Source organism: Polypterus senegalus, chromosome 1, assembly GCF_016835505.1.
Source record: "Polypterus senegalus isolate Bchr_013 chromosome 1, ASM1683550v1, whole genome shotgun sequence".
Taxonomy (NCBI): Eukaryota; Metazoa; Chordata; class Cladistia; order Polypteriformes; family Polypteridae; genus Polypterus; species Polypterus senegalus.
The window spans coordinates 279,477,594-279,502,293 of NC_053154.1; the positions used below are offsets into that span (position 1 = coordinate 279,477,594).

A 24,700-nucleotide genomic window follows, 5' to 3' on the forward strand; every position below is an offset into this window, starting at 1 on the left:
AACCGCAGTGTTTGAAGTCCAAAGCCTTAAACACTACACCACACTGCCTGCCAATAATATTAGCCTTTGATTTAAAAAACAGAAAAAGCTACCAAATATTATGTACAGAAAAATCCTTAATTAGCTATATAGAATTTCTGATACACCCGATTAACCAACAGCACTATAACTGACTCCCTTTGTCTTACAAAAACACAGCTGGTAGCTCCACAGATAGATCAGTTCAGTGGTGGGAATTGGCACCATTGAAAGGTCTTTTCTGCTTACAGCACTGTGTCAAAGTCACAAAACAATCACAAAAACTGAATGTTGAAAGGGCTGAACACAGCAGTCAGCCAAGGTGCTCTCCATGCCCTGGCTCTGGTAATCTTTAACCCTGCTCTGGTACCATGAAAAAACCATGGGGTCAGTTATGGTGAAAAACATGCAATATGACCAGAATAACACAACTTTATTACAATATTTTGTTTTCCTTGAAATAATAATGTGTTATAAAATCCAAATAATATTGCACAACGCTTCATGTGTGAGTTTCCGCTTATTTCACCCCGCTGTAGGCAAAAATGTTACTGTAGGCATTGGTTGCACAACCGTTTGGTATGCTCTTCGCACACAATCTTATTGCACTCACCTATTGCACTACAGACTAATTTGATTTTCTTGTCACTTGATCTGGGACAAATATAGCATCTCTTGCGTTGTCCTGGATGATGCTGTGTGGTGCTTGCGGCTGGTGTGGATGCCTCTGGTACAATGCAGCAACTGCGAATGACATCTTTCGGCATCTGCTGCACTTCCAATTGTTGACGTGCATGTGGAGTAATCAAAGCAAGGGCCAGTTCCTTCAAGAACTTTTGTCATTTGTCTTTCTTATGTTCTCCAATGTTGGGCACATTTTCAATAAAAATAACAACCATGTTCAAGGCAGCGCGCTGTCAACCATTCAATAAATGACCCTTATTGGCCAACAATTTGTTTTTCTTGCCGTGGTGTAAAAGCTGCACATTTGATCATGGCTGTCCACACCACCTTTTTCATGATTGTAAAACACGATTTATTTCTTCTATCCCAGTATCTGCATCAGTTTGTTTTTTGGGAATGCATAGTGGACAGAAATATAACCCTCTTGTTCTTCTTTGGAACAATGGGCAAGAGAGTGAAATTGTTTTCATAATCTAAGTTGTATTGAACTGTTCCTTCTGCTGCTTTCGCCAAGAAGATTGGTGGGATGCAGGATTTGTTCTTTTTCACCGTGCCAACCAAAGTGAGATTTCTGGATTTTAGCTCTGTGGCCAAAGAAATTAATGTTGTCAGTGGTAATGTTTGTTTGTTCCCGATTGTTGTGACCCAATCCAAAACAGCTTGGGTTGGGACTGGAAACCCAGGTGCATGAGTACCAGCTCCCATTTAAATTTTGGAAGAAACCAAGAACAACGTTTTGCTATCAGCCAATACATATATCTTGATGCCATATTTGCTTGGTTTATTTGGTATATATTGCTTGAAAGTACATCTTCCTCTGAATGCAAGGAGAGATTCATCCACACTGCACCCAGTTCCTGGAGTGTAGTTTGCTTCACAAGCTAACTGAATTTGCCGTATATGTTGCGAACAGGTGCCAACTTGTCATCGGCTCTTTGCTGGGCCCTCGTGGTTGAATCATCGAAACGTAGGCGATACACAAGAAACAAAAAACACTTCAGACTCGTCGCTCATATGCAAATTGGGTTGTTAGTGCCATCTTTAGCCCAAATACTTGCAGTACTCTCCTTGGATCTCTTTGTGGCACCCAAGAAGAGCAGGATGCCTATGAGTGCTCGAATTGTGCTTGTGTGACCGGTTTTTACATTTTCAATTTTTTGGTTGTTCCATGTCACAATCTCTGTTATCATGGCATCATCGAAAAATAAATCAAATGCTTTTTAGGGTGTGTCTGCTTGACACCCATTCCCTTTCGGCCCTGGTTTCTGTCTAACAATATTTCGCATCGGGGTTCTTCTGATAGTTTTTTCCTTCTGTGACCACACATACCCGTCTTTTCCAGGAATATCACGACTATCATCATCTTCCGATTCATGTTCCGACTGTGATTCATTTGCATTTACAGTACTTCACTGTTGATGTCTGACTCTTCATTATTGGGTGTGTGGTCACTTTCATCTCTGCTCAAGTCATCTTCAATTTTGTCCTCATTTTCACTGTTGACGTCACTTAGCTCACCTAAAGACTGCAGAACTTCTTTGCAAAAAAGTCCCCGTCGTGTCGCCATTGTATTATGCCATGCCTGTCACAGAACCTTTAAATAAGGAAAAAATACCTGTATCAAATTGAAAGTACTATGGGGTCAATTTGACCCCAAACAAAAATAAACCTAAGTAAAAAATAAGTGGAAAAAATTAGAAACTATCGAACATTTGTCACATACTTAGGAAGGCCTTACGAGAAAATACGTGGCAGGTGAGGTCACTAATCGTGATAGTTTCCAAAAAAACATGGTCCAAAGAGGGCTGGGGTCACATGGACCCCATGGTACCAGAGCAGTGTAGAAGTTTACAGGGTGGAAGGCTAAAGCCTTCAGACGTCAATGATTGGACCAGGTGAGCAGCTGTGGAGATCCAGCCTATATGTAGTCCAGTGGTTAAGTGGTCTCAATTGCCAGGCACTTTTTACTTTCTCCTATACAAAGTATAGGGAAATTAATGGAATCGTCCTAAAATTAAATCCAGTCCTTTAATGATCTCTTGGGCACAGCCATCAGCAGTGTTGTCTGTGGAGGGAGTGTCCACCTTGTCGAGAGGTTTACTTACCTTGAAAGTGACATTAATGTCTCTGGTGACTCTTCCTATAAATTCAGTAGATGGATTGGGAGAGCATGGGGCGTCATGAGGTCACTGGAAAGGGGTCTGTGGTTCTCCAGATATCTATGCAAAAGTCCTGGTGCTTCCTGTCTTGCTATATGGTTGCAAGACATGGACGCTATCCAGCGACCTGAGATGAAGACTGAACTCCTTTGGTACTGTGTCTCTTGGGAGAATCCTTGGGTACTCCTGGTTGATATTGAATATTGATGAATCGCAATGTTTTAGACCTCCGAGTCTGAAAATACCATTTTTGGAATTACGTCTGTGTGTTTGCCTCTGTGTGTGTGTGTGTGTTTGTATGTAAACACAATAACTTCAGTATACTTTAACTTAGGTCAACCAAATTTTGCATACAAGTATTAGGTACAAAATGTAGATTTCTATCAACTTTTGAGCTCTATCTGCTAACCAGAAGTGGTACTTTATCTGAAAAGCTTCCCCAAAAATATTTAAAAATGTGATAATCATATTATGTAAAGAACCACATTGTACGCTTTTTTTGTCCCTTTGTATTGTTTTGAAAAATGTTCAAATGGTAACGTTTTTTGCTTTACATAAGAGAAATTTTGTGTACAAGTATTACATTACATGCATTGCTAAAGTCTCTTGCAACTCTTCACCCACTGTACTGAAAGTGGTAATTTACCTGACATCCTTACATCCATCCATTATCCCACCCACTACATCCTAACTACAGGGTCACGGGGGTCTGCTGGAGCCAATCCCAGCCAACACAGGGTGCAAGGCAGGAAACAAACCCCGGGCAGGGCGCCAGCCCACCGCAGATTTACCTGAATTGTTTGCCAAAATAAAATTATCATGGTAAATTTTTTATTCATCCAGCTGCAGAGTGATTTATTCAACTTTACTTTTTTAATAATTGTTCAATTTATTGTTAATTAGATTTGATTTGTTGTTAATGGTTCTTTAATGTACATAATATAAAAATATAATCATTGTCTTGCGGTTTACTCCTGAAATATCCATCCCCGTATCTGAATATACGAGAATGTCTAGGGGAGACCACTATAATTTATATTTATTATTTATAACTAATAATATTGTTTTGGTACAAAAAAAAACTGGTGTTCAATTAACTAGGAATGTCTCCTCCTCCCAACACTATAGAGAATTTTTGGAGCAAGGACTTTATCAGTGTTTCTTCCGGCAGAGTCCAAACAATATTTTCTCAAAGTGTGCAAAGAAAAGCAAATGATGTAGCATATTAAATAATGCAAAAGTGGCAAATTAGAGCAAATACCAAGGCAGCCAACCGGTTAAGTGTGTGCACATCATAAAGTATCAGATTTATTTAAATATGAGGAATATGTAAAGGAGACTTAGGGGCTCTTGTTGTCACAAAAGTGACATGACGAACAGGAAAAAGCAGTTGTTCAATGCCATGTTCATATCCAAAACGGCAAAAGTTATCTTCATAATTAAAACCAATTTGAAATTATAACCCAAAGCCATTGCCAATGTCTTTAGCGCATTTCCTTTCACAACTTACAGTGGCTGCTTTAATGCACAGCAGCAGTATCTGGTTAAGTACCCAGATGTCTGTTTCTTTGCATAAAGAGCCTGTCTGGAGTAAGTAGTGTCCATGTTTATTACAAACTTTGTTTTAAGAGTTGATAAAAAGGGAATTGAAAAATTACCAGATGTTGTAAAAATTGGAAAAGTTAAGATAATTTGGCCAAGGGCAGGTGAATTCTGTGTAGCCTGGCATTCGGATTTACCATTTGCTATTGTATTTTGCAGTTCAATGGTTAATTTATTCATGGATTAGCCAAGCAGTATCACCAGGATAGATGTTTTATCCTTACACTGGTGCTGGTGCCCCCCAGCAAACCTAAATTGGATTAAGCAGGTCGAGAATATTATATTATTTAAGGAAATTGATAGTGTTTAGATTGTTGTTATTACATGTTTTTCCAATGTACTGTATATATTACATTTATGATTTTTGTATCTGGCACTTTGTTGCTTCTTATGATTTTCCTTAAATTGCTGTGTGACACAGTGATTAGCACTGCTTCTTCACAGCTTCAGAGAGTCCTGGGTTCACACCTTAGCTCCAGAACTGCCTGTGTGGGGTATGCATGTTCTTTCAGTGTCTACATGGCTTATCCACCAGGTTTTACTCTCACAACGCAAAAGATGTACCAACTCCATATTGGTCCAGTGTGAGTGGGAAGGCGTACACAAAATTCACATCCAGTATGACATCCTCTCCAGAGTTACTGTAACCTTCAACTGAATGTGTATATTTGCAAGTATATGTAGCAGTCTGGGCTTGCTAATGGAAGTGTGCTATATAAAAAGTGAATTTAATTAAACTTTTGACATCTCATTATATTTATTGTCAATTTAACAGCTTGTGAGCTGACGTCCAAGGTCCCATTCTACACTTTCCACCCAGAGGTGAATGAAAATGATGATTTTGAAGATCATATTCTGGAAGTTCGAATGGTTAGACTTTTTTTCTTTTTGCTTAATTATTTTATGAATATTTATTAAAAAGCAATTATTCTTTGTGTATTGTGTATAATTATATTTAACATAATGCACTTTAGGTAGAGGCTCTGAGGCTAGCGATCTGTGCTGGCAATCAGCAGGTTGCCGGTTTGAATCCTGTAAGTGCCAGAAATGATTCCACTCTGGTGGGCCCTTGAGCAAGTCCTTTAACCTACAATTGTTCTGTCCTGGGTATGACATTAATCTGTTGCAGGAGTAACTTGGAGGTTCATGGCACAATTTAAATGGTATCTGAAAAAAAATGTAATCTGGTGTTTTCATGCAAAATGGAGAGGAAAAGGTTTATGGTATAATAAAAGCTGTTTTGTTGTATAGGAGCCTATGATAATCTTATTTTCCCCTTTATGCTCTTTATTGTGTAGACCTCATACACTTTCAGCACTTCCTCCTTTTTACCTTCTTTATCTATAACTTGTGAAATATTAAATATAATATGCTGAAATTGTTAAACAAAATAAAATGTAACAAAAATACTATTACTGCCTAAGTAGCAGTGCATCTTGTGTCCAAAGGCGGCTCTCGGCTTATCTTCAGTCTATGCTTGGTCTTTGCTCCCACCATGGCATTTAAACATAGTATTAAAACAGGCCACATGCCTTTCTCAATATGGCTGCCATGTCAGAGTTGTCTTCTTCATGGAGAAACCACAAGAGAGAAAAATGGTCATCTCTTCGTGGCCAGATGGTGACAGTGAGATAGAGAGGAGAGACTGAGAAGGCAGGTGAGCCTTTTCTTATACTGGTCCAACATCTTTTGATATACGTCTAGACAAATGGGTGCCGGCAACTCCCTTGGTTTGTCCTGTCCTGTTTCAGCCACAATCAAATTCCAATGACCAATTGAATAAGCCTGCATATGCCTTCCTGGGCCATTCACCAATGAAAGCACTCAGGTACGACCACCCCCAGTTGTTTTGTTGAGCTGAAGCCTGTGCCTGCCAGCTAGCCAGTTTATGACCTTCCTGTGGGGTATGGCTTATAGAATGTCCTGCACAGAATCACCTTTGTCAGACCAGCTTGATTCATGCTCCCATCCCCTCGCCATAAATTTCACATCTTGAAACAGTACTTAATAATACCTCCTAAAGACTTGCAGGAGGTTGGTAAGGTAAACATCAAAAGCACTGTTCTCAAAACGCTGCTGTTACTGGTAAAGTCAAACATGCCTTTAGAAACACTACCTAATACTACATTTAGTTTGTCTGGCTTCTTCACAGTTAAACATTGCAAATAAAGACATACACAATATTTATGTACTAATATGCTAGATATTAGTCATTTTACACTCCACTACAGAAACCAATAGTGACCAGCACAATACAGTGGCAAATGATGTGGAAAATATCCATGGAAAATAGAAAAAAAAATCTTGTGCTACTTGTGTCTCATAATCTACATGTCAGTTATCCAGGTATTCGCACAAAATGTGCAAAACATGTGCTTTTTTGCTAAAATATTGTTAAATAGTTACTTATGGAATACTCAGAGCAAACTACAGCCTCATGGGAAGTCATCTTTGAATTAAAAACAGTATTATTTACCAACAAATAAGGGGGAGAGATGCAGGACTTCAATTCAAAAACTCATCTCCATGGCGTATAGTTTTCCTGTTTACAATGTGTGCAGAGTATTCCAGAGGTATTTACATATACTAATATTTAAAAAGAAGCACCTGTTTTGCGCGTATTGAGCATATGACTGGATAGCTGACATGGATTTTTTTGCTTTTTCCATGGACTTTTTCAAATCATTTTTGTACAGCGCTATTGGCTTCTATTATATCATAAACTTTTCTCTCCTTTTTGCATGAAAACATGAGGTTACATTTTTTTTTTGGCCATCACTACAAATTATATAGGTAACATAAAAAATGCATAATTTTTGGATGGAGTATTTCTTTGAGGAAAACGAGGAATGATGAAAATGTCCTGAGCCTGAATCTAAAATGGGGTAATTGTCCAATGCTGACTTTGAACTTGTATTTCCAAGTGGCCAAAGATGAGTTCAATACGTTTCTACAGTTTGTAAATTACATGGATGCTGAAAACTGGAAAATTAACTATCATGTTATCATTGGATTTTTAGTACTAGAAAACAGCATACAAGTACCATAATAAATTCGCCTCATATGCCATAGTCGAAATATCAGCTGCAGGGTGTGTCTGTTGATGGTAGAGCAGCTTTTGACATAAACAGCTGAAAAAGTGTTGCCACCGTGTCTCGAATTATAATTGAGAATCATTGTGTGATGGTGCAAAAGACACAGTAGATTTTAGTTAGGGGCCAACTGAGTCTGTTCTTCATGAACACTTAAACAGGATTTTGGGGCAGAGAATTTTGTTCTTAGGAAACTCTCGAATTAGTGAATTCTGACTGGCAGAAATCATTTAATAAAATAGTAAAGGACACATAATGATAAAGTAGAATCTTAAAAGATATTTTATTGATGTGATGTGGCAATCCGTGCTAACATGGACACTCCTAGTCAATCAGAATAATGCTTACTGAAGTGCCCTGCCCAGACTGTTGTTTTCACTGAGGTCAGTTTTACAATTGGCTGACAATGGAACGTGTATGTCTTTGGAATGGGTATGAAACCAGTCCTCAGGAGAAGACACAGATATATGGCGAGAACACATAATCACTATGGATACAGAGAAAAGTGTAGATAGCTACACTGTAGTTGTCTATGCCACAATACCTTTAATTTAGTTCTCTGTTGACCTTTGTGTTGAACATATCAGTAGTCCAGTTGTAGAAACATTAAATAATGTACACTGTATTTGTGACTTGTTGTATTGCTTTGTATAAAGTGTCATCTTGTTTAAAAAATAATACATGGGAATTTTAAATATTGTTTGTCTTTTCTTTAAAAGGTCTGCTTAGGCAGCACTGCTAAGAATGAAAACAACGTGGTGGAGCTGACTTCTCTCAACTATAAAGGCAAAAAGCAGTCGATACCAATCGTTAATCTGCATCCATCCTGCCTAAATATGGTAATGCACGTTACAACATTGAATCACACAGTGGTGAAGCTGTCTGTCGATTGCTTTACCAAACCTCCTTAATGTGCTGCTGAAAGTGACATCTTGCATCATAGTATAGTCTGGTTAAGGTTTAATTCTGGTATAGCCGAAGGAGAGAAGGCTGTTTTGTTTAAAACAATAAAACAGAATTTAATAAATGAAATTCCATTTTTTAGTGTAGTTTTTGTGAGCCTAGTGAATTGTTATTTTTAAGAGCTTTTTAAAACTTTAAGAATGTAACATGGATATGCTTATCATTTTCGTTTATGTGTGGTTATATTTGCTGTATCAGAATAACTAATGCCAATTAGTTGGTAATATTTTTTGTTAAAGCCTTGTGCTCCAGTCATCAAAAGATAATATATCAGAGATGCAGCCACCATAGCCTTGGAATATCCACAGCATCATGTTTTATGGAGTTTATTCAGGTGCATATTTAGATGGTTTATTGTAAACCAGGGGCCTCATGTATAAACAGTGCGTACGTACAGAAATATTGGTAAGAATGTTTCCATGTTCAAATCGCGATGTATAAAACCTAAACGTGGCCTTATAAATACACTGAAACTAACTGCATATTGTTTATTAGTGTAATGCATCTGATTGTAATTAACCTGTAACAATATACTCTCACTGCACCTTCTTTTTCTGCTTTCAGCTGCTCCCGTTAGGTGTTGCCACAGCAGATCATCTTTTTCCATATTACTCTCACTGCACCACTCGGAGTATTTATATCACTGTATCTGAGATGGGGAATCACATCAGCAGCATCGGAAAGAGAATTATCGGGATACAGCATCAGGCACACCCTCACCCACGGCAAAACGCTGCAGAGTCTTTCCTGTACGGACCTCGCGGTTCAGAAACAGTTTTCATCCCAAGAACTTTAAACAATCAATCAGTCCATCAAGTGCTCCTTGTAGAACTGTTTGTACTTATAAGTACAATCACCTCAGTGTAAACTTGCGATACAGTTATAATATTGCACAACCTGAGCCACTTTATAAAGCGTGTATTTACATATGATTTTTAACATGAAATGCAGCAAAATATGTTGATTATTTTATACAGATAAAACTAACTTCATTTAAATAATCTGTATTGTTAATAATTAAACATGTGAGGACACGGTGCTGCAGCGCTAGCTAGTTCACAGATTGATCCTGATTGATTGCTGTATGCTGGAAGGATAGATGGATAGAATTATTAAACACGTACTACGAAGATATTTTAATGTTCCTTAAAAGTTTTGAAGAATCGTCGTTATAAGCTTACAGATGACTTAATGTATATTACAGAGCTGATTGTGTGGCAATTGGGTATTTGGAGAAAGAAAAGTAAGGACAGGAATTGGGTGTTAGTACGTTTGAAAGAGACAGTACCGCCACCATGTTTAATAACATGCTTTCATTCCTATGAAAAAGATATCACTTATACATCTCAGTATTTTAATTATTCAGACAGCTGTAATATCGCAAATGTAATGGATTCTGTGTCCTGTCGGAGGAAGAGAAAGCCTGTTTAAAAACCACGTTGTGATTCACACACAGTGCACAAAAATCAAATACAAAACAAAGCATTTAACGTTTTACTTTAGTTACGACGGGATTTGAGAAACTAGTAAATTAATCGATTTTAAGATGATGTTTATGATGTTCTACTTTAATGACTAAAATAAACTACGTAATTAAAGTGGAAATTCCGAGATTAAAGTTGACATTTCCTGCTTTTTTCCCCACTGTGTGCCTATTTTATTTTCTCTGTACCCTAATAAGCTTTCATACAACACTCAGACGTTGGGCTATGACTCGCCTTTTCACGGCGACTTGGATATGCGACTTCTTTTTTTATTTCGTGCACTGTGCGACTTGGTGGACTTGAGCTTTTGAGTTTCTCCAACACTCTGTCACTCGATCAACTTCCTTTTGTTGATTATACCACTGTTCAATCCAAGAAATAGTAAGTTTTTCCTTGCCTCCACTTGGTATTCGCTGAAATTCTTATATTTTCCCCCGTGCTTTTCCTATTGTCTCACAAATTTCATAGAAGGCTGAGCTTAAGGGCTATTTATATTGATTTGCATATTCATAGAGGTGTAGGAGTTGGGGCGGGACAGAAGGCGTGTGCACGAGCGTTACTTTTCATGCTGACCGGGATTTATGTAACGGAAGAACGTGGAAGTTGGAGTACGCACAGATTCCTGCATCTAGATATTTCTGTGCGTAAGCACATTTCAGCCTCCAGGGGCCTCATGCATAACGGCGTGCGTAGAATTCGCACTATAACATGACGTAAGCACAAAAATCCTCCTAGAATTACTCCTCTTTGAATATGCAAATCAATATACTGTAAATAGCCCTTAAGCTCAGCATTCTGTGAAAAGACAATGGGAAAAGCATGGGGGAAAATATAAGAATTTCAGCAAATACCAAGTGGAGGCAAAGAAAAAACATATCATTTGTTGATTTAAACAGTGGTATAATCAACAAAAGGAAGTTGATCGAGTGACATAGTGTGTCGCACAGTGGCAAAATAAAAAAGAAGTCACATATTAAAGTCACTGTGAAAAGGCGAGTTGTAGCCCACCGTCTGAGCTTATTAGGGTACAGACAAAAAAAATGGCACATAGTGGGGAAAAAAGCACGAAATGTCAACTTTAATCTCGAAATTTCCACTTTAATCACGGAGTTTATTTTGTCATTAAAGTAGAAAATAATAAACTTCATTTTAAAATCATTTAATTTACTAGTTTCTCAAATCCCATCGTAACTAAAGTAGCATGTTAAATGCTTTGTTTTGTATTTGATCTTCAATGTGCTCTACAGTATGTGTGTGAATCACTAGGTGTTTCCGTTCTTTCTCTTTCTCTGACAGGACATAGAATCCATTACATTTGTGATATTGCAGCTCTCTGAATAATTAAAATACTGAGATGTATATGTGTTATCATTTTCATGATGATTGGAATAAAAGCATGTTATTAAACATGGGAACACAATGGTGCAGTGATTGTTCATGTCTCACACAAGATGCTGCGACCTTCGATGAAATAATTTATTGTAGCAGTACTGTCTCTTTCAAATGTACTAACCTCCAATTCCTGTCCTTACTTTTCTTTCACCAAATACCCAATTGCCACACAATCAGCTCTGTAATAGACGTTAAGCCATCTGCAATCGTTTTGCCGTGGCTGAGGCAGCGTGTGCTTGATGCTGTATACCGATAATTCTCTTTCCGATCAGCTGCTGCTGTGATTCCCCACTCAGATACAGTGATATAAATACTCTGAATGGTGCAGTGTGAGTAATATGGAAAAAGATGATCCACTGTGGCAACCCCTAACGGGAGCAGCTGAAAGAAGAAGAAGGTGCAGTGAGAATAACAACGCTAAAGCAGTTATGATATTTGGAATACTATGGATATTCCCTGGGCCATTATATTACTACAGGTTAATTACAATCAGATGCATTACACTAATAAACAATATGCGGTTAGTTTTAGTGTATTTATAAAGCCGTGTCAGGAATGTGGTTCTAAGAAATAAAGGGTAACCACACAGGAACAGTAGCACTGCTTTGACGCTGGGTGCCACCAGTCTGCAAAACCGAGCGGAGAACTTGTGTACGACAGGGTATGAGATACCGTGGAGAAGTGTGTGGCTTTATGCCAAGTGTAGGTTTTATAGATCGCGATTCGAACGTTGAAATGTTCTTACGCAACATTTCTGTGTGTACGCACCGTTTATACATTAGGCCCCTGGTGTTTTGTGCAGGGTTGTGGAGTCGGTAGATAAATTCTTCAACTCCAACTCCTTAGTTTCCAGTACTTCTGACTCCGACTCCTCTGGATTTAATATGCTAATGTATTTTCCATGTTGATTGAAGGAAGGCAACATACATGTCATTTAACCACAGAACTACTGGCTAGGAAGCTGATTCTCTATTGGCCAGTTAAAGAAAAGACAAAAAAATGAAAACAATAAGGTTTTATTTATTGTTTTTATCACATGGCTATAAAGTAGTAGCATGTATAAAAATCAGGAACAGGAACTTTATCAGTTTCTGATCAGTTTATCAGTAAATTATAAACCACATTCTTCGGTAGTTTTCAAACAAAAACAAAGATTAAAGTACATGAACAAAAAACAGTTTATATATTAAACCTTGAATAGTTGTAGAGTAGAATAGCTGTTAAAAAATGCAATCCAAAATTAACTCAATGCAGTTTTCTAAGAAACAGAATTGCTTCTGCCAGATCCTCTTTCATAAAAGCTCTTAAATCTGACTTGAGTATTATTAGTCTTTCAACACTGACTTGGGTGGGTGGCATTGCTATTACAGTTCTACCCACATCACTAATAATCTCTGGATCAACAGGGATGGCTGCTTCTACAGTTAGTTTCGATGAGTGATCATACTTTTCAGCGTCTTTTAACTCTTTAAAAACTTCCTGCTGGAATCTCTTTATTTGAATATTTACTGGTTGTTTATCTTTCACGCATAGGCAACGTCGCTTTGCTTTTGAAACTTCCATTTTGTTCAAGTAGGAATCAAAGTCTAATTCTTCACTTGAAGAGGATGATCCTGAGTTACCAATGCATATACAGTAGCTTCATCCAGTGGTGGCATTTCACGTAGTAGTAATCCCTTCATGTGAACTGCTACATCATAGTCTCTTTTTTCCATTAGCAATCTGGTCACTGCTCAACAAAATTTGGCTCATTGGATCAACATAAATAGCAGCTAACAAGATTTGATCCAGTAAGATCCAGTAAGGGACCCTCTTTTCTTCATTGAAGATACAATGCCATTAGCTATTAACCCTCCACTTTTGTTCAGGCAATATATCAAGCTCTTCCATTTCAAGAAAAAATTACCAGTTGTTAAATCTTCATATTGTAACCTCTTGGTGACAGTAAAAGGGTAAGAATGTAGACTTTGCAGTTTTTACTTGTGCCGACTGGCACAAGTTAATAAAACAATAGTTAATAAAACATTTTCATTGTCCAGTTCATCAAGAAAGTCTTTTAGTTCAAGCAAACGCTTTACCATCAAATAAGTGCTTCCCCAGCGTGTTGTCTGATACAAAATGTCTCCTTTTCCTGCACGTCGTTTCAAAATGGCATCTGTTTTAGAGGCCCTGGCTGCAACAGTTACTTGCCTCAATTTTCCCATTAGAGTAGCTGCATGATGATCTTTAAATCCATCTCTTATTGCAAGTTGCAGAGGATGAACAGCACAATGCACATATTGAATAGTAGTAAGCTTAGATGCTTCTTCAGCAAGGTTATCCAAAATTTCACTATTCTATTCGGTTTCACTTTCTCCAATACTTGCAGAACTGTCTTCCTCTAATATCTGTTTGTCACTTCCTTCATCTACTTTATTCTTTTTCTCAATTGTGCTTAACATATTAGAATTATGTGTCACAATACATAGAATCTGTTCCTTTTTAATTTCAAAATCTTCTAGAACAGGTGGTGTGCAAAGTTTTGCTAAAGTTCAGCCCTGGATGGGAGCAAATGTGGAGAATGCAGACAGAACCCCTGAACACACATCAGGCTATAGCACACACCTACACCAACATCAATACACTTGTTTACACTCAAATGAACTTGTTAAACACATTATATCTGAAATAAAATGAAAACACTTTTTGTAATGTACCATAATCCAGATTACAATATGTAAATGTCAGGTTGTATAATAGCTCAGCTGAACTTCACAGTAGTAGTAACACAACTGGGCTTTATACTTACATCAGAGAAGTACTTTACTATGACTATTGTTTGTGAAATAGGACGTTTGAAGATGCTATATTTTTTTTATTACAGTTGGCGTTGGTACATTTTTGCCGACTCCAGGTACCCAGAATTCTCTCTGACTCTACAGCCCTGGTTTTGTGTATCCCATTTTTATAGTACTTTTAGATTATGTAGGGATAAAAATAATCCAATTAAAATTGGATCTATTATTTTAAATGTTTATTTATAAAGTATTTCCATTAATAATGAAACAAAGTGCCAAAGAACTATACAGACGCATTATACAGTAGCACAGTTGTTAGCTCTGCTGTGTTCTTTAAGTTTTGCTCCTGCTACTCCTTCAATGTCCCAAAGATGTGCACCTTGAGGTCAGTAGGGATTGCTTTCTGCTGTGTTCAGCGTCAGTGTTGGGAGATGCATATATGGTAAATGATAGAGTAATAATTGAGCAGACAATGAGTGCAAAGTGCATATTGAAAGCTGAATTGGTTTATGCAGGCTTGAAAGCATTAAGTCTTGGTATTCTAACATCATCTTAATGATGGAGAGCAGTGGCCCCCATCTGAATTTATCCAGTTTAAATAACTCTTGAACAAACATTACATTGTTAGATTGCACATTTTCTTCAAAAAACAAAAAACCTTTTCACTGTTTTGCAAGCTTAATTAATAAACATCAGCTGTGGAATTATTATGATGAAGCTGTAACTGTTTAAGTGAAAAATGGCTACAACTTTGGTTTTTAAACTGTTGGTTGAAGAACAAAAGTAAAGAGGAAAGAAACCAATATGTTCTAAGAACTGGACTGGACACCCATTCAAGCGAGTGTCTCCACAGTTCTTTACACATCATGTCAAATCCTTTCTTCATCTTTAATATATTGTATCTAACAGTATTTATCCATCCATCTATCCATCCATCCATCCATCAATCATCCAACCAGCTATATCCTAACTACAGGGTCATGGGGGTCTGCTGGAGCCAATCCCAGCCAACACAGGGCGCAAGGCAGGAAACAAACCCTGGGCAGGGTGTCAGCCCACCGCAATATTTAACAGTATTCACTTGGGAATGAAATTGATCATTTTTAGGATGAATAATAAAATTAAATTACAAAACATTTTTTTGTGTAGAAGTTTGGCATTACCTGTGCCTAGTACCCTTAAAGTTAGAACACACTGATTACACTGGCCAAAACAGCCAAACACTGAACCGTCTAAACCACCTGGCATTAAATTTACCCCTTTCTTCCGTTTGTTTTTCCAATTGTATTTTTACAACAGACATTTTTATTCATACAAATGAACTCCTGTATGCCTTTTCTACTGGACTGCCCCCTGGAAAACTGTAGATTGTCTCCCTCCTCCTAGTTGTTGGTTTTATATTAGTCTCACAATTCAATAAAGAGAAGTGTATAGAGTGAATGCTGCACCTGCTGCTCTGGTCTTGGAAACAGTGCAAGTGTCACTTTTTATTTTGTATTTTAGGTCAGTTTGGGAGACTTTCATCTGAAGACCCCCGTCACCTTTCGACTAATATCTGGCTCCGGTCCAGTCAATATCAGTGGATTACATATATTAAGTAAGTTTGTACAGTAGCATCAGCATGAGTGCCATCTGATAATTACATGCATTTTTAACTGAATTTAACGTTTTAATATTGACTGTGCAGTGTGTGTAATAGGCAAATTAACTGGTTATAAAAAAGAGCATGTGTATTACTTTTAAAACTTATTCTTTAGCTAGAAATCTTGTGCATTTTCAGATACATCAAAATGTTTTGGATGACATTTTAAGATATCTAGAAATCTAATCAAGTACTCAAGATATCTAAAGTAAATTTTTAGGTATGTCAGATTCACCTATTGCTGCTGTAAAATGTCTTTGCCTAACTTCATACAACTTAAAATTTCAAAATATTTACAATTTCATTTCAGGACACCTCAGATACATTTCAAGATATATTAAAAAAAAAAGACATGAACTTATTTTGAGATAATCCAAATATAACTTTTGAGATATCTACAATACAATTCAAGCTATGTCAAATTCATTTCCAGATATAGCAAAATAACTGCAATATGTCCCAAAATACCCAAAATGCATTTCAAGATATCTTAAAGCATAAAGGAATACGTTTTTGAGATACCTTGAAGTGAACTGCATTGTGGGATATTTCTAAATGTTAATTCAGCTAGCTACTTGTATAATGATGAAACAAATCTTGTTATAAAAATGTCAATTGATCTAGTGATGTGATGTTTGGTTGCTCAACTACTGATGTGCAGGGACTGATCTGACAGGGTAACACAAGCACGAACTTCAAAGTGATCCGAGCGTGCACATGTCATTCCGATGTGTTCACCGTTTTCATTGTATAGCCAGACTTTAGTTTTGTTCTGTATTATCATACCATAAATTGCTCTTTGAAAGTTTTAGGCCAAATATGCAAAGAGAAGTTCAGAATGAAGCTAGTATTGTTCTAGCTCTCTGTATAAAGTTTGTCACATTTTGCATTTAAACAATTGCTTTGTTTGCAGTTGCACATGAATGTTGTGACTTGAATAGTTCGCTGGCCCATACACTGCATTTTATAACTTGGATGGTTTAGACTTCATGCGGTGTGAACTCAATGCGCATTGGGTTGTGGTGAGTTCGTTCTGAAACAGAATGGTTGCTTTTACATTGGAAAGTCTTGATGCCAACGTTTTTTATAATCTCTGGAAACAAAATTCATTCTACAATGTTGCCTTGCCAGGTTCTGAAGCGAGTGGTTCTGTACTTTTGATTTATTGCACTTATTCAGCCCGTTCTAATGTGATACATAATGCACAGTAATGGCCCTTCTAATACTTTCTAATAGTTTTAGGGTTGTTATCTTTGTTTTATTGACTGGGTCAGTTTAATTTGAATTTAAAGAATCAAGCTCTTTTTAGTTAACGTACTAATGTATATATATTCCACAACTTCCATAAAATTTCAAAACTGCTTTTGATATGGCACCTTCCTTCAGTTTCTCAGTACTTGCTGATTAATCAGATTGATATTGTAAGGAAGCCAAACAAACAGTCCCACACTGAGAAATTAAGTGTAAAAGACGACAGCAGTTTCCAGTGATCCATGTTTATTTAGGAAATTGTCCAGCGGTGTGTAAAACATAGTTGAAAATTGGGACTAAGATCACTGGAATGTGACCTACCTGTGAGTGTGTAGCAGTCTGAGTCCATCCCAGTGTATGAGCCTTTAAAGATCTATAAGGTCAAAGCAGGAACATTCTATGTGCATAAAAACTGGATGATGAAAAAATGTCAAACAAAGGAGAGAAGATATGCAGTAAAGTAGAGGAAGTCATTAATATTTCAATATATTGAGACTTGGGCCAATGATTCTGGGTGTTACATATATGTTTATACATGCTTGTTTTATATTTTATTATGATAATGACTATAGTGGTGGCCACAGCAAAAAAAAATCCTAGCGGTGCTCAGGCAACTTAATATAAGAGCCATTATAATCCTAAGCAGCTTCACCCTATAAAATGGAAGTGTCAGTACCGCCGCCTTGTTCTCAGTCTAGCAAGTCTTAAGATAGATGTGCTTCTTCTAGGACCATTGATGTATTCAGTCTTGCCGTGATTGATTGTATCAAATTTCCTGTATCCATAAGTTTTTTCAGTATCCTTTGGATCCCTTTCTTAGGTGGCAAGAGTTTTTTAATCTTTAAATTATGTAAATGTTTGTCTTTTTATAGTTATTAAAGAAGATGAGGAATACACCTTAGAGAAGAATGAAGGCAAGAAAGAACAAATTTTCCCTTTCAAGCCAGCAAAAAATAAAACAGGACAGAGTATCCCTAAAGGTAATTGTATAATATGTACTACTTTAGCAGCCAAAACAGTCACCAAGGCATCTCTGTCATTGTCGTGTATCTCAGGACAATATCCGTTGACTAGTTAATGTTTTCAACTTGTCGCCGTGTGATCCTTCCAAGAGTTTGTTAGATTCCACAGTGAAGATTCCTGATCCATACAGTGGATTTAAAAACTTTGTGTGTGTTATAGATTTAATGTTAAATTGAAAACATTTGCCATTTTTGCCCATCTGTCCACACTCAATAACCCATAATGACTAAGTGGAAACATATTTTAGGAGAGGCTTGCACATTTTTTAAAAAATCAAAAAGGGAAGTTTCTGTAAACTGTCATCTTCAGGTTTTTCTACAGATAATCTATGGGGTTCAAATCTGGGCTTTGGCTGGCCACTGAAGGACAGACAGACTGGTCCCAAATCTACTCCAGTGTTGTCTTGGCTGTATTCTTCTGGTCATTGTTTTTATCATTGTTTTTACTGAAAGATGAACCATTCACCTAGTTTGAGGTCACTTGCACACTGGAGAAGGTTTTCTTCATGGACCTCTCTGTATTTGGCTCATCGTTTTCCTCCGTTCTGACCAGTCACTAGAATGATGCTGCCATCACCACCATGCTTTATCATACTTGTGGTAAAAGGTAGGTGATTAGCAGTACCTGGTTGGAGTTTTATGCAGACAGCTCAACTTTAGTCTTACTGAATAAGATAATCCTTTTCCAAGTGGGTTGTCATATGCCTTTTACTCAAGAGTGGTTTCCATCTTCTGGGATGGGTATTATCTCATCAGTACTCCATGAATTAGGCATTTTATGCACTGTACACCAATCGACCAGCAGCCAGGGAGGTAGAGAGAAATACAGGAGGATTTGGATTCCTCATGCCCCAAGACAATAAGCTGTGACCACCAGTATTAGCGCAGCTCAGAGAGAGGGGATGGACACTATACACAGTGTCAGTCAACCCATTGGACAAGACAGATAGATCCTATGCATGCATGTAAAACCCACTCCCTTCGGTTTGTTATACCTTAAGGTCCTACTTCAAAGTTCTTGCACCCACAAAACATAACCAACATAACTCTCACATAACGTTCACATTATTTCTATTCAATAAGGCGCTGATTGTGATGTGAAAATTTCTCAATTGGTATTTTGCAGATAGTTTACATTAAATAATTAAACATAGATTTATATTTCATTGCTTTTTTACCAGTAATTCCATTCTCAAAACCACTAAATGAAAATCCTGGCCACCTGGCTTAAGGATGTGGGGGTGGAGGGGTTGATGCATTTCAATATGCCAGGTATGTTTTTAGCATAAAATGTAAGCATTTCAGATTTGGAATTTATTGAACGGATTGAGTTAAAGTAAACCACAACTTACTAAAACATATTGTCGGGCTTTATCTATGGCCCCCCCCAAAAAAGAAAAGAGAATAAGTAGCTCCAGTGAACAACAGTAAGAACATTAGGCATGGGTGAAAAATAAGCTGCCAATATTGTATAAATAATTTTGTATTAATTTAATTACGTATTACTGCACCTAATTATTCAAGAGCACAATGACTGAAGCCGATTATCTTAGGAAATTTTCTGGGCAAAGGTGGGTAACACAGCTAGTGCTTATGTAAATGGGAGATTTCTCTTTTTGATTTTTAGTAAATCTGGAAAAATATCTGATAATATTCTCACTTGATATGTGTTATTTGAGTCTAGATTGATGGGCAAAAATGTCAGATATATCCATTCAAAATGAAATCTACAACACAATAAAATGTGCAGAAAGTGAAGGCGCTTGAATACTTTTTGAATCCACTGTAGATGGAGATGAGGCCTCAAGACAACAGAGTGAAGTGAGCCCGTCTGAAAAGGCACACCACAAGACTGGAGAGTCACCAAATAGCTCAACTTATAGTTTTGTTTTGCCTTTTGATTGTGGAGATGGTGTGCCACTAGGGGGCAGTAAGCATCTGCGTAAAGTGTATTTGCCACTTCACAGCAGAGGTATTGGTGTGGGACCAGAAACGTGATGTCACATTTCCATGATAGGAGACCTAGTTGCGTAATTGCCAGGCAGGGTCATCATGTTGATTTCGGGACTGCCAAGAAGTACTGACTGCTGAAGGAGCCACTTTTACCTTTGTAGGTTTAGAATTTCTGGAGGACACAGAGTTCTTTTCATGCAACACTGATTTTTTACTTTAGTTTGTGTATCTGTCAAGGTCTTCATTAATCCATATTCCTTTTTATACCCCACTTTACCCTTCGAAAGCCAACAATACAGCAACACAGCCTCCTGTGGTGAATCCATATTTGGATCTCAATAAATGAACTAGAAATGTGGCCTTGAGTTGGTTTTAGTTGGTTTAGACATGTTTAATGTCATTTGCCACACTCAGTGCCACAAGCCAGTTTCAGCAGTTTTATCACATGGACTGTTTTCTTAATTTGATGAATGATAATTGAAACTAATGCAGAAATTTGTGAATTTAAAGAATTTAAATCCTAAATTTGCCACAGTGCTTTGTGGAAAATAGCCAGATCAAAACAATATTTAAGAACGGTCTGTATTTATCAAGCTTGTCAGATTAGGAAAATGGTCCTAGCTGGCTCAAAAATCTGAGTGATGCAAATGTGATCCTACTCTTAGTAGAAGGAGTGAAAATAGTGTTCTCAATTTAACTAATTTAGGAGAGAGCTGCTAACTTCACCAGTGTCTAGGAGAGCTCATGAGCTGTCCCGTTCAGGCCGAGATTGGAGCACACACATCTCAGGAAAGGCTGAATATAGTGCTGGACAACAAATTCATGAAATGAACAATTTGACAAATTTTGTACATTACATAATCGATCCAGCTACACTGAGAAGCCATGTGCTATCAATGGAAATAAAAGCAAGGGAAACATTATATGAAAATGCAGCTTCGAAGTATCAGTGATTTGTGCTTGACACTACCAACCATTTTTCAAATTTTTCCCCAAACTTTGAATGCCGTTACAACACATGAGGCAATACACAGATTAATACATTTCCCCACCACACTACATGATGCAATGTTAAAATAAGCTGCATTCATGCAGATTGTCATGCACATAATGATTACTGGCTCAAGGGTGGATAAGCACACATATGTGATATCACAGTTTCAACACAAGCTCATGGATGCAAACTAGCAGCCAGCATATTATCCTGAAGAGAAGTGGGCTGAACAGATGATGGGCAGTTAAATGTCACACAGGTATGCTGAGCTCTGCATACCATGAACCCCTGGAATATTTGCATTAGTGTACAGGCCTGAGATGGTTCAAGAAGCGAGAGTCACAGAGTACACAGGAAGAGTGGACACAACATACAACCATGGTCATTTACAGTGGAACTGTTACTTTACACGGTGCTTTTCATGGCCATAACAGTGGATAGCTAATTTTTCTGGAAGTGTGGCTGTGGATCATTCAGTGTTTGTGTGTGTCTCCGTCTTTCTGTCTTAGTGCCAAGTACAATATTTATGATGTTGCAAAGTAGCAACTAGTGCAAACTCCTACCTTATTTTTTTCCTTTTTCGTCCAGTATTATTATCTTTGTGGTGAACCCGTAGTGTTAGTATCAAAAAACTACAAAGCTTTATCAGGTTTTCCAAGGAAACTACAAAACGTCATGAGTACCACTTTGGGCAACTGCCGTAAAATTGTAACGTCAATCATTCTCAGGTGCAAACTGTGCTTGTACTGTAGTACAAGTTTGAGTGCAGCTCCTAAGAGTAATTCTGAGGTGCTTGATAAATACGGGCCCGGTTCACTTTTGGGCATAGATGCATAAAAAGGAGGCCCCTTAGATTTTCCCAGGGATGATTATGAACTTGAAGTTTTTCTTGTCAGTGAATGATGTCCTGTCTTGGTGAGTTTTTTGCAAAGTTTTTTTTTTCAGCTACTCTTAAGAACTGCATGACTTCATATCAAACAGCATATCGTTCCTAAAAGCATCCTACCTGTTTGTAGACTAAAGAACAAATTAACATCCCACCTGAATCAAACATAATGGAGAGGAATAATAATTTAGATTTTTAGCATGTAAAGAACAGTCTGTCAGACATTGTTACTGAAAGTTTTCAGCCAAAATGTGGGGCATTGGATTTCAAAAAACAAGGTTGTCCATTTGAGTCCTCTTTATGCGTGGCTCTTAAAGAAAGTCAGTTGACCCTCCTGTGTGCCAGCTGGTTGCACTGCCATTACTATTTGCCACATTGTTTCTGAAATGGATGTCCTTCCACTGCTGTAGTAGTAGCTGACAAAGATGCCAAACCGACCAAAAGCAGCCAGATGGACTAAATATTCTTATTTCATAAAATTTACTTTCATCCGCTCCTCAGTCTGGCTGGCCATCTTTATGGTAGTATTTTGTTTGTCTTGTTTTCTGCTTAGGAGATGCACTTTAGTTGTGATTCACTGAAGTTGTAAATTTTAACAGCTTGGGGTTACTAAAGTTAATTAAACTTTTTCTGCCCAATGCCTACAACGTATTGTGATAAAAGTAGGCAACGTGCCTGAATACAGGAAAAATGTTAGGAAAAGTGTAGGGAAGTGAGGGGTTGTCAATAGTTAAGAAATAAGATGACGGTGGGCTTAGTTGATAGGATTTTTGTCATACCCATATTCTGACTTGACAAAAATTGGGCTTGGTCCCAGTCTTCATAAATTGCTCTGTGTTTTATCAAACAGCATGTATTTCCTTCGACCCCAGGCCCCTACAGAACCCACCTAACCCACTCACCTTTCACCCAAGCCTATAAAGCCAAGTGCAGTAACAGTCGACAAATTTGATGATCTCTTAGAGGACTTAAGGGGCAGACTTAGAAGAGCAGCAAGCGTTGAGTGGCACTAAGACCAATGTCTTATGGGTGTGGGAGGCAGAAAATTAATCAGGTGTGTAGGTGTGAGGATGCTATTGAATTTGTTTCATTTTTTGGATAGAAAGTGTCCTTTTTTGGTAGAATAAAATCATTGTGCAGTCAAATAACTTTAGAACACGCACAAGTGTTCAAAGAGTCATATCCACAAGTAATTGAAGTGTTGAGGTCTTTAAAGTCCGACTTTTAAATAAATAAATAAACAAGCTTCTCTTCTAAGTATCTTCTCAACAGATCCCTGACTTGTACTGGAATTATTGTTCAGTGATAGGAAGGGGCCCTCAAAGCAACCCTCTGCACATAGAAAAATATCAATTAGAATATAAGAAGGTAAACATAGTGCTAGGGGTGAACAGGGGGAGTAACAAAGTACAAAATGAGCAAAAAGTAATAGACCCAATGGCCCCTGTGCGTCTAATTCACAGTTATTGCATGCACCCTGTCCGCTTGGCACAGTGGTTTACCCACCGGAGTACCACACAATAATACCCCTGTGAGAAAAAGGTTTAAGTCTGAAAACAACAAGATGGCATTGTGTACACACAGCTATCAGAGGTTCTTGTGCGTAATCCTGGTTTGTGCAGAAGTTAAAATCTAAAATCTGTAAAGCAACCAAGACACATAACGAATGTCATAACCTGGCAGGAAACTGGACCTAAATATATAAGGTCACTGGTTCAATCTCCTGCTCCACGTCATCGATTGCCAAGCTTGCCCGGGATTCTTGTGTAATGAAGTGTGACTTCTGGGTGTTGTCTGTCAAGGTTGTGCTTTACAAGTAGAAGAAAAATCAGTAGGCTGGACTCGGCTATCACTGTTAAAGCTTTAATGACCACTGCTCTGTGTTTTAGGGAGTTTGTTCAAATCTGACAAATAACTAATTTCTGTGTTTTTTCAGTTACACAATAGTAGAGTTCTGGAGATGTGTTCTGCAAGCCCGCTGAAAAAGAGAATTCATATCTGGTTTTTATCCGAGACGCAGTTTTCTACACTGGCCATCCCAGGACTGCAGGAGGCTCCACGTCGAGTCTCTGCATTTTGTGATTTTGTGTGGTTTTATCTTGAGATGCTGCTTGCTGGAAGGACACATTATAAAATGAAGATGAATATTTAATGAAATGGAAACATGCATCTTGGCCGTATATAATTCATCTCATTATAAATGTTATTATATATATGCATGGTAATTAATATGTTGAGCCTCTTTAACTGATTACTTTTTCCACTCACAGGGTGGCATACTTTTCTAGCCTAAAATCAATGCACTGTGCATCTCTAGATGGAATAGCTTTTCCTTCACAAGAATAAATCTAGTTGAAAAGTGACTGCTGTAAAAAATGTGCAAAATTATTGTATTTCTCAAGTATGTAGTTGTTATTATGGGATTTAGCCTCCTTTACCTGGCACATCTGCATAAATTCCATTAGTGTAATGTAGTGACTGAGATCTTGGACCTTTGCACTTTTCTGTTCATTTTTATGCTTGTGAAGAGATGATGAATAGCAGTGTCTCCACAGTGTTTACTGCTGTTGACTCATTGTTTCAGATTCATTTCCTTCACCCTGTTGCTCTTTGTGTGGTGCCTGCATGTTTTTCCAGTTATTGTTTTTTCTTGTCATATCTGAAAGTGTCCCAGTATGAGGGTGTATGGAGATTGCCCAGTGAAGAGAAGCTCCACAAAGAAAGGCTGCTTTCTGCCATATACCTCATGCTGCTGGAATAGGCACCAGCCTCAGTGACCCG

The 24,700-nt window shown here is 37.7% G+C and overlaps 1 protein-coding gene across 1 annotated transcript; it reads left to right on the plus strand.

Annotated features, from left to right (window-relative positions):
- The first annotated feature begins 2,584 nt into the window (after window positions 1-2,584).
- Window positions 2,585-24,282, plus strand: npm3 (nucleophosmin/nucleoplasmin, 3). Its single transcript, XM_039735817.1, has 6 exons — window positions 2,585-2,597; window positions 5,239-5,333; window positions 8,275-8,394; window positions 15,675-15,768; window positions 17,937-18,044; window positions 23,856-24,282. The coding sequence occupies exons 1-6, from the start codon at window positions 2,585-2,587 to the stop codon at window positions 23,864-23,866; spliced, it is 441 nt and encodes a 146-aa protein (XP_039591751.1). The 3' UTR covers window positions 23,867-24,282.
- The last annotated feature ends 418 nt before the right edge of the window (window positions 24,283-24,700 follow it).

Excerpts from the sequence above, each read along its gene's own strand:
- npm3 (XM_039735817.1), top strand. Across the intron at positions 8,395-15,674 it reads ATCCATCCTGCCTAAATATG|GTCAGTTTGGGAGACTTTCA; the intron begins GTAATGCACGTT and ends TTTGTATTTTAG. Across the intron at positions 15,769-17,936 it reads CAGTGGATTACATATATTAA|TTATTAAAGAAGATGAGGAA; the intron begins GTAAGTTTGTAC and ends GTCTTTTTATAG.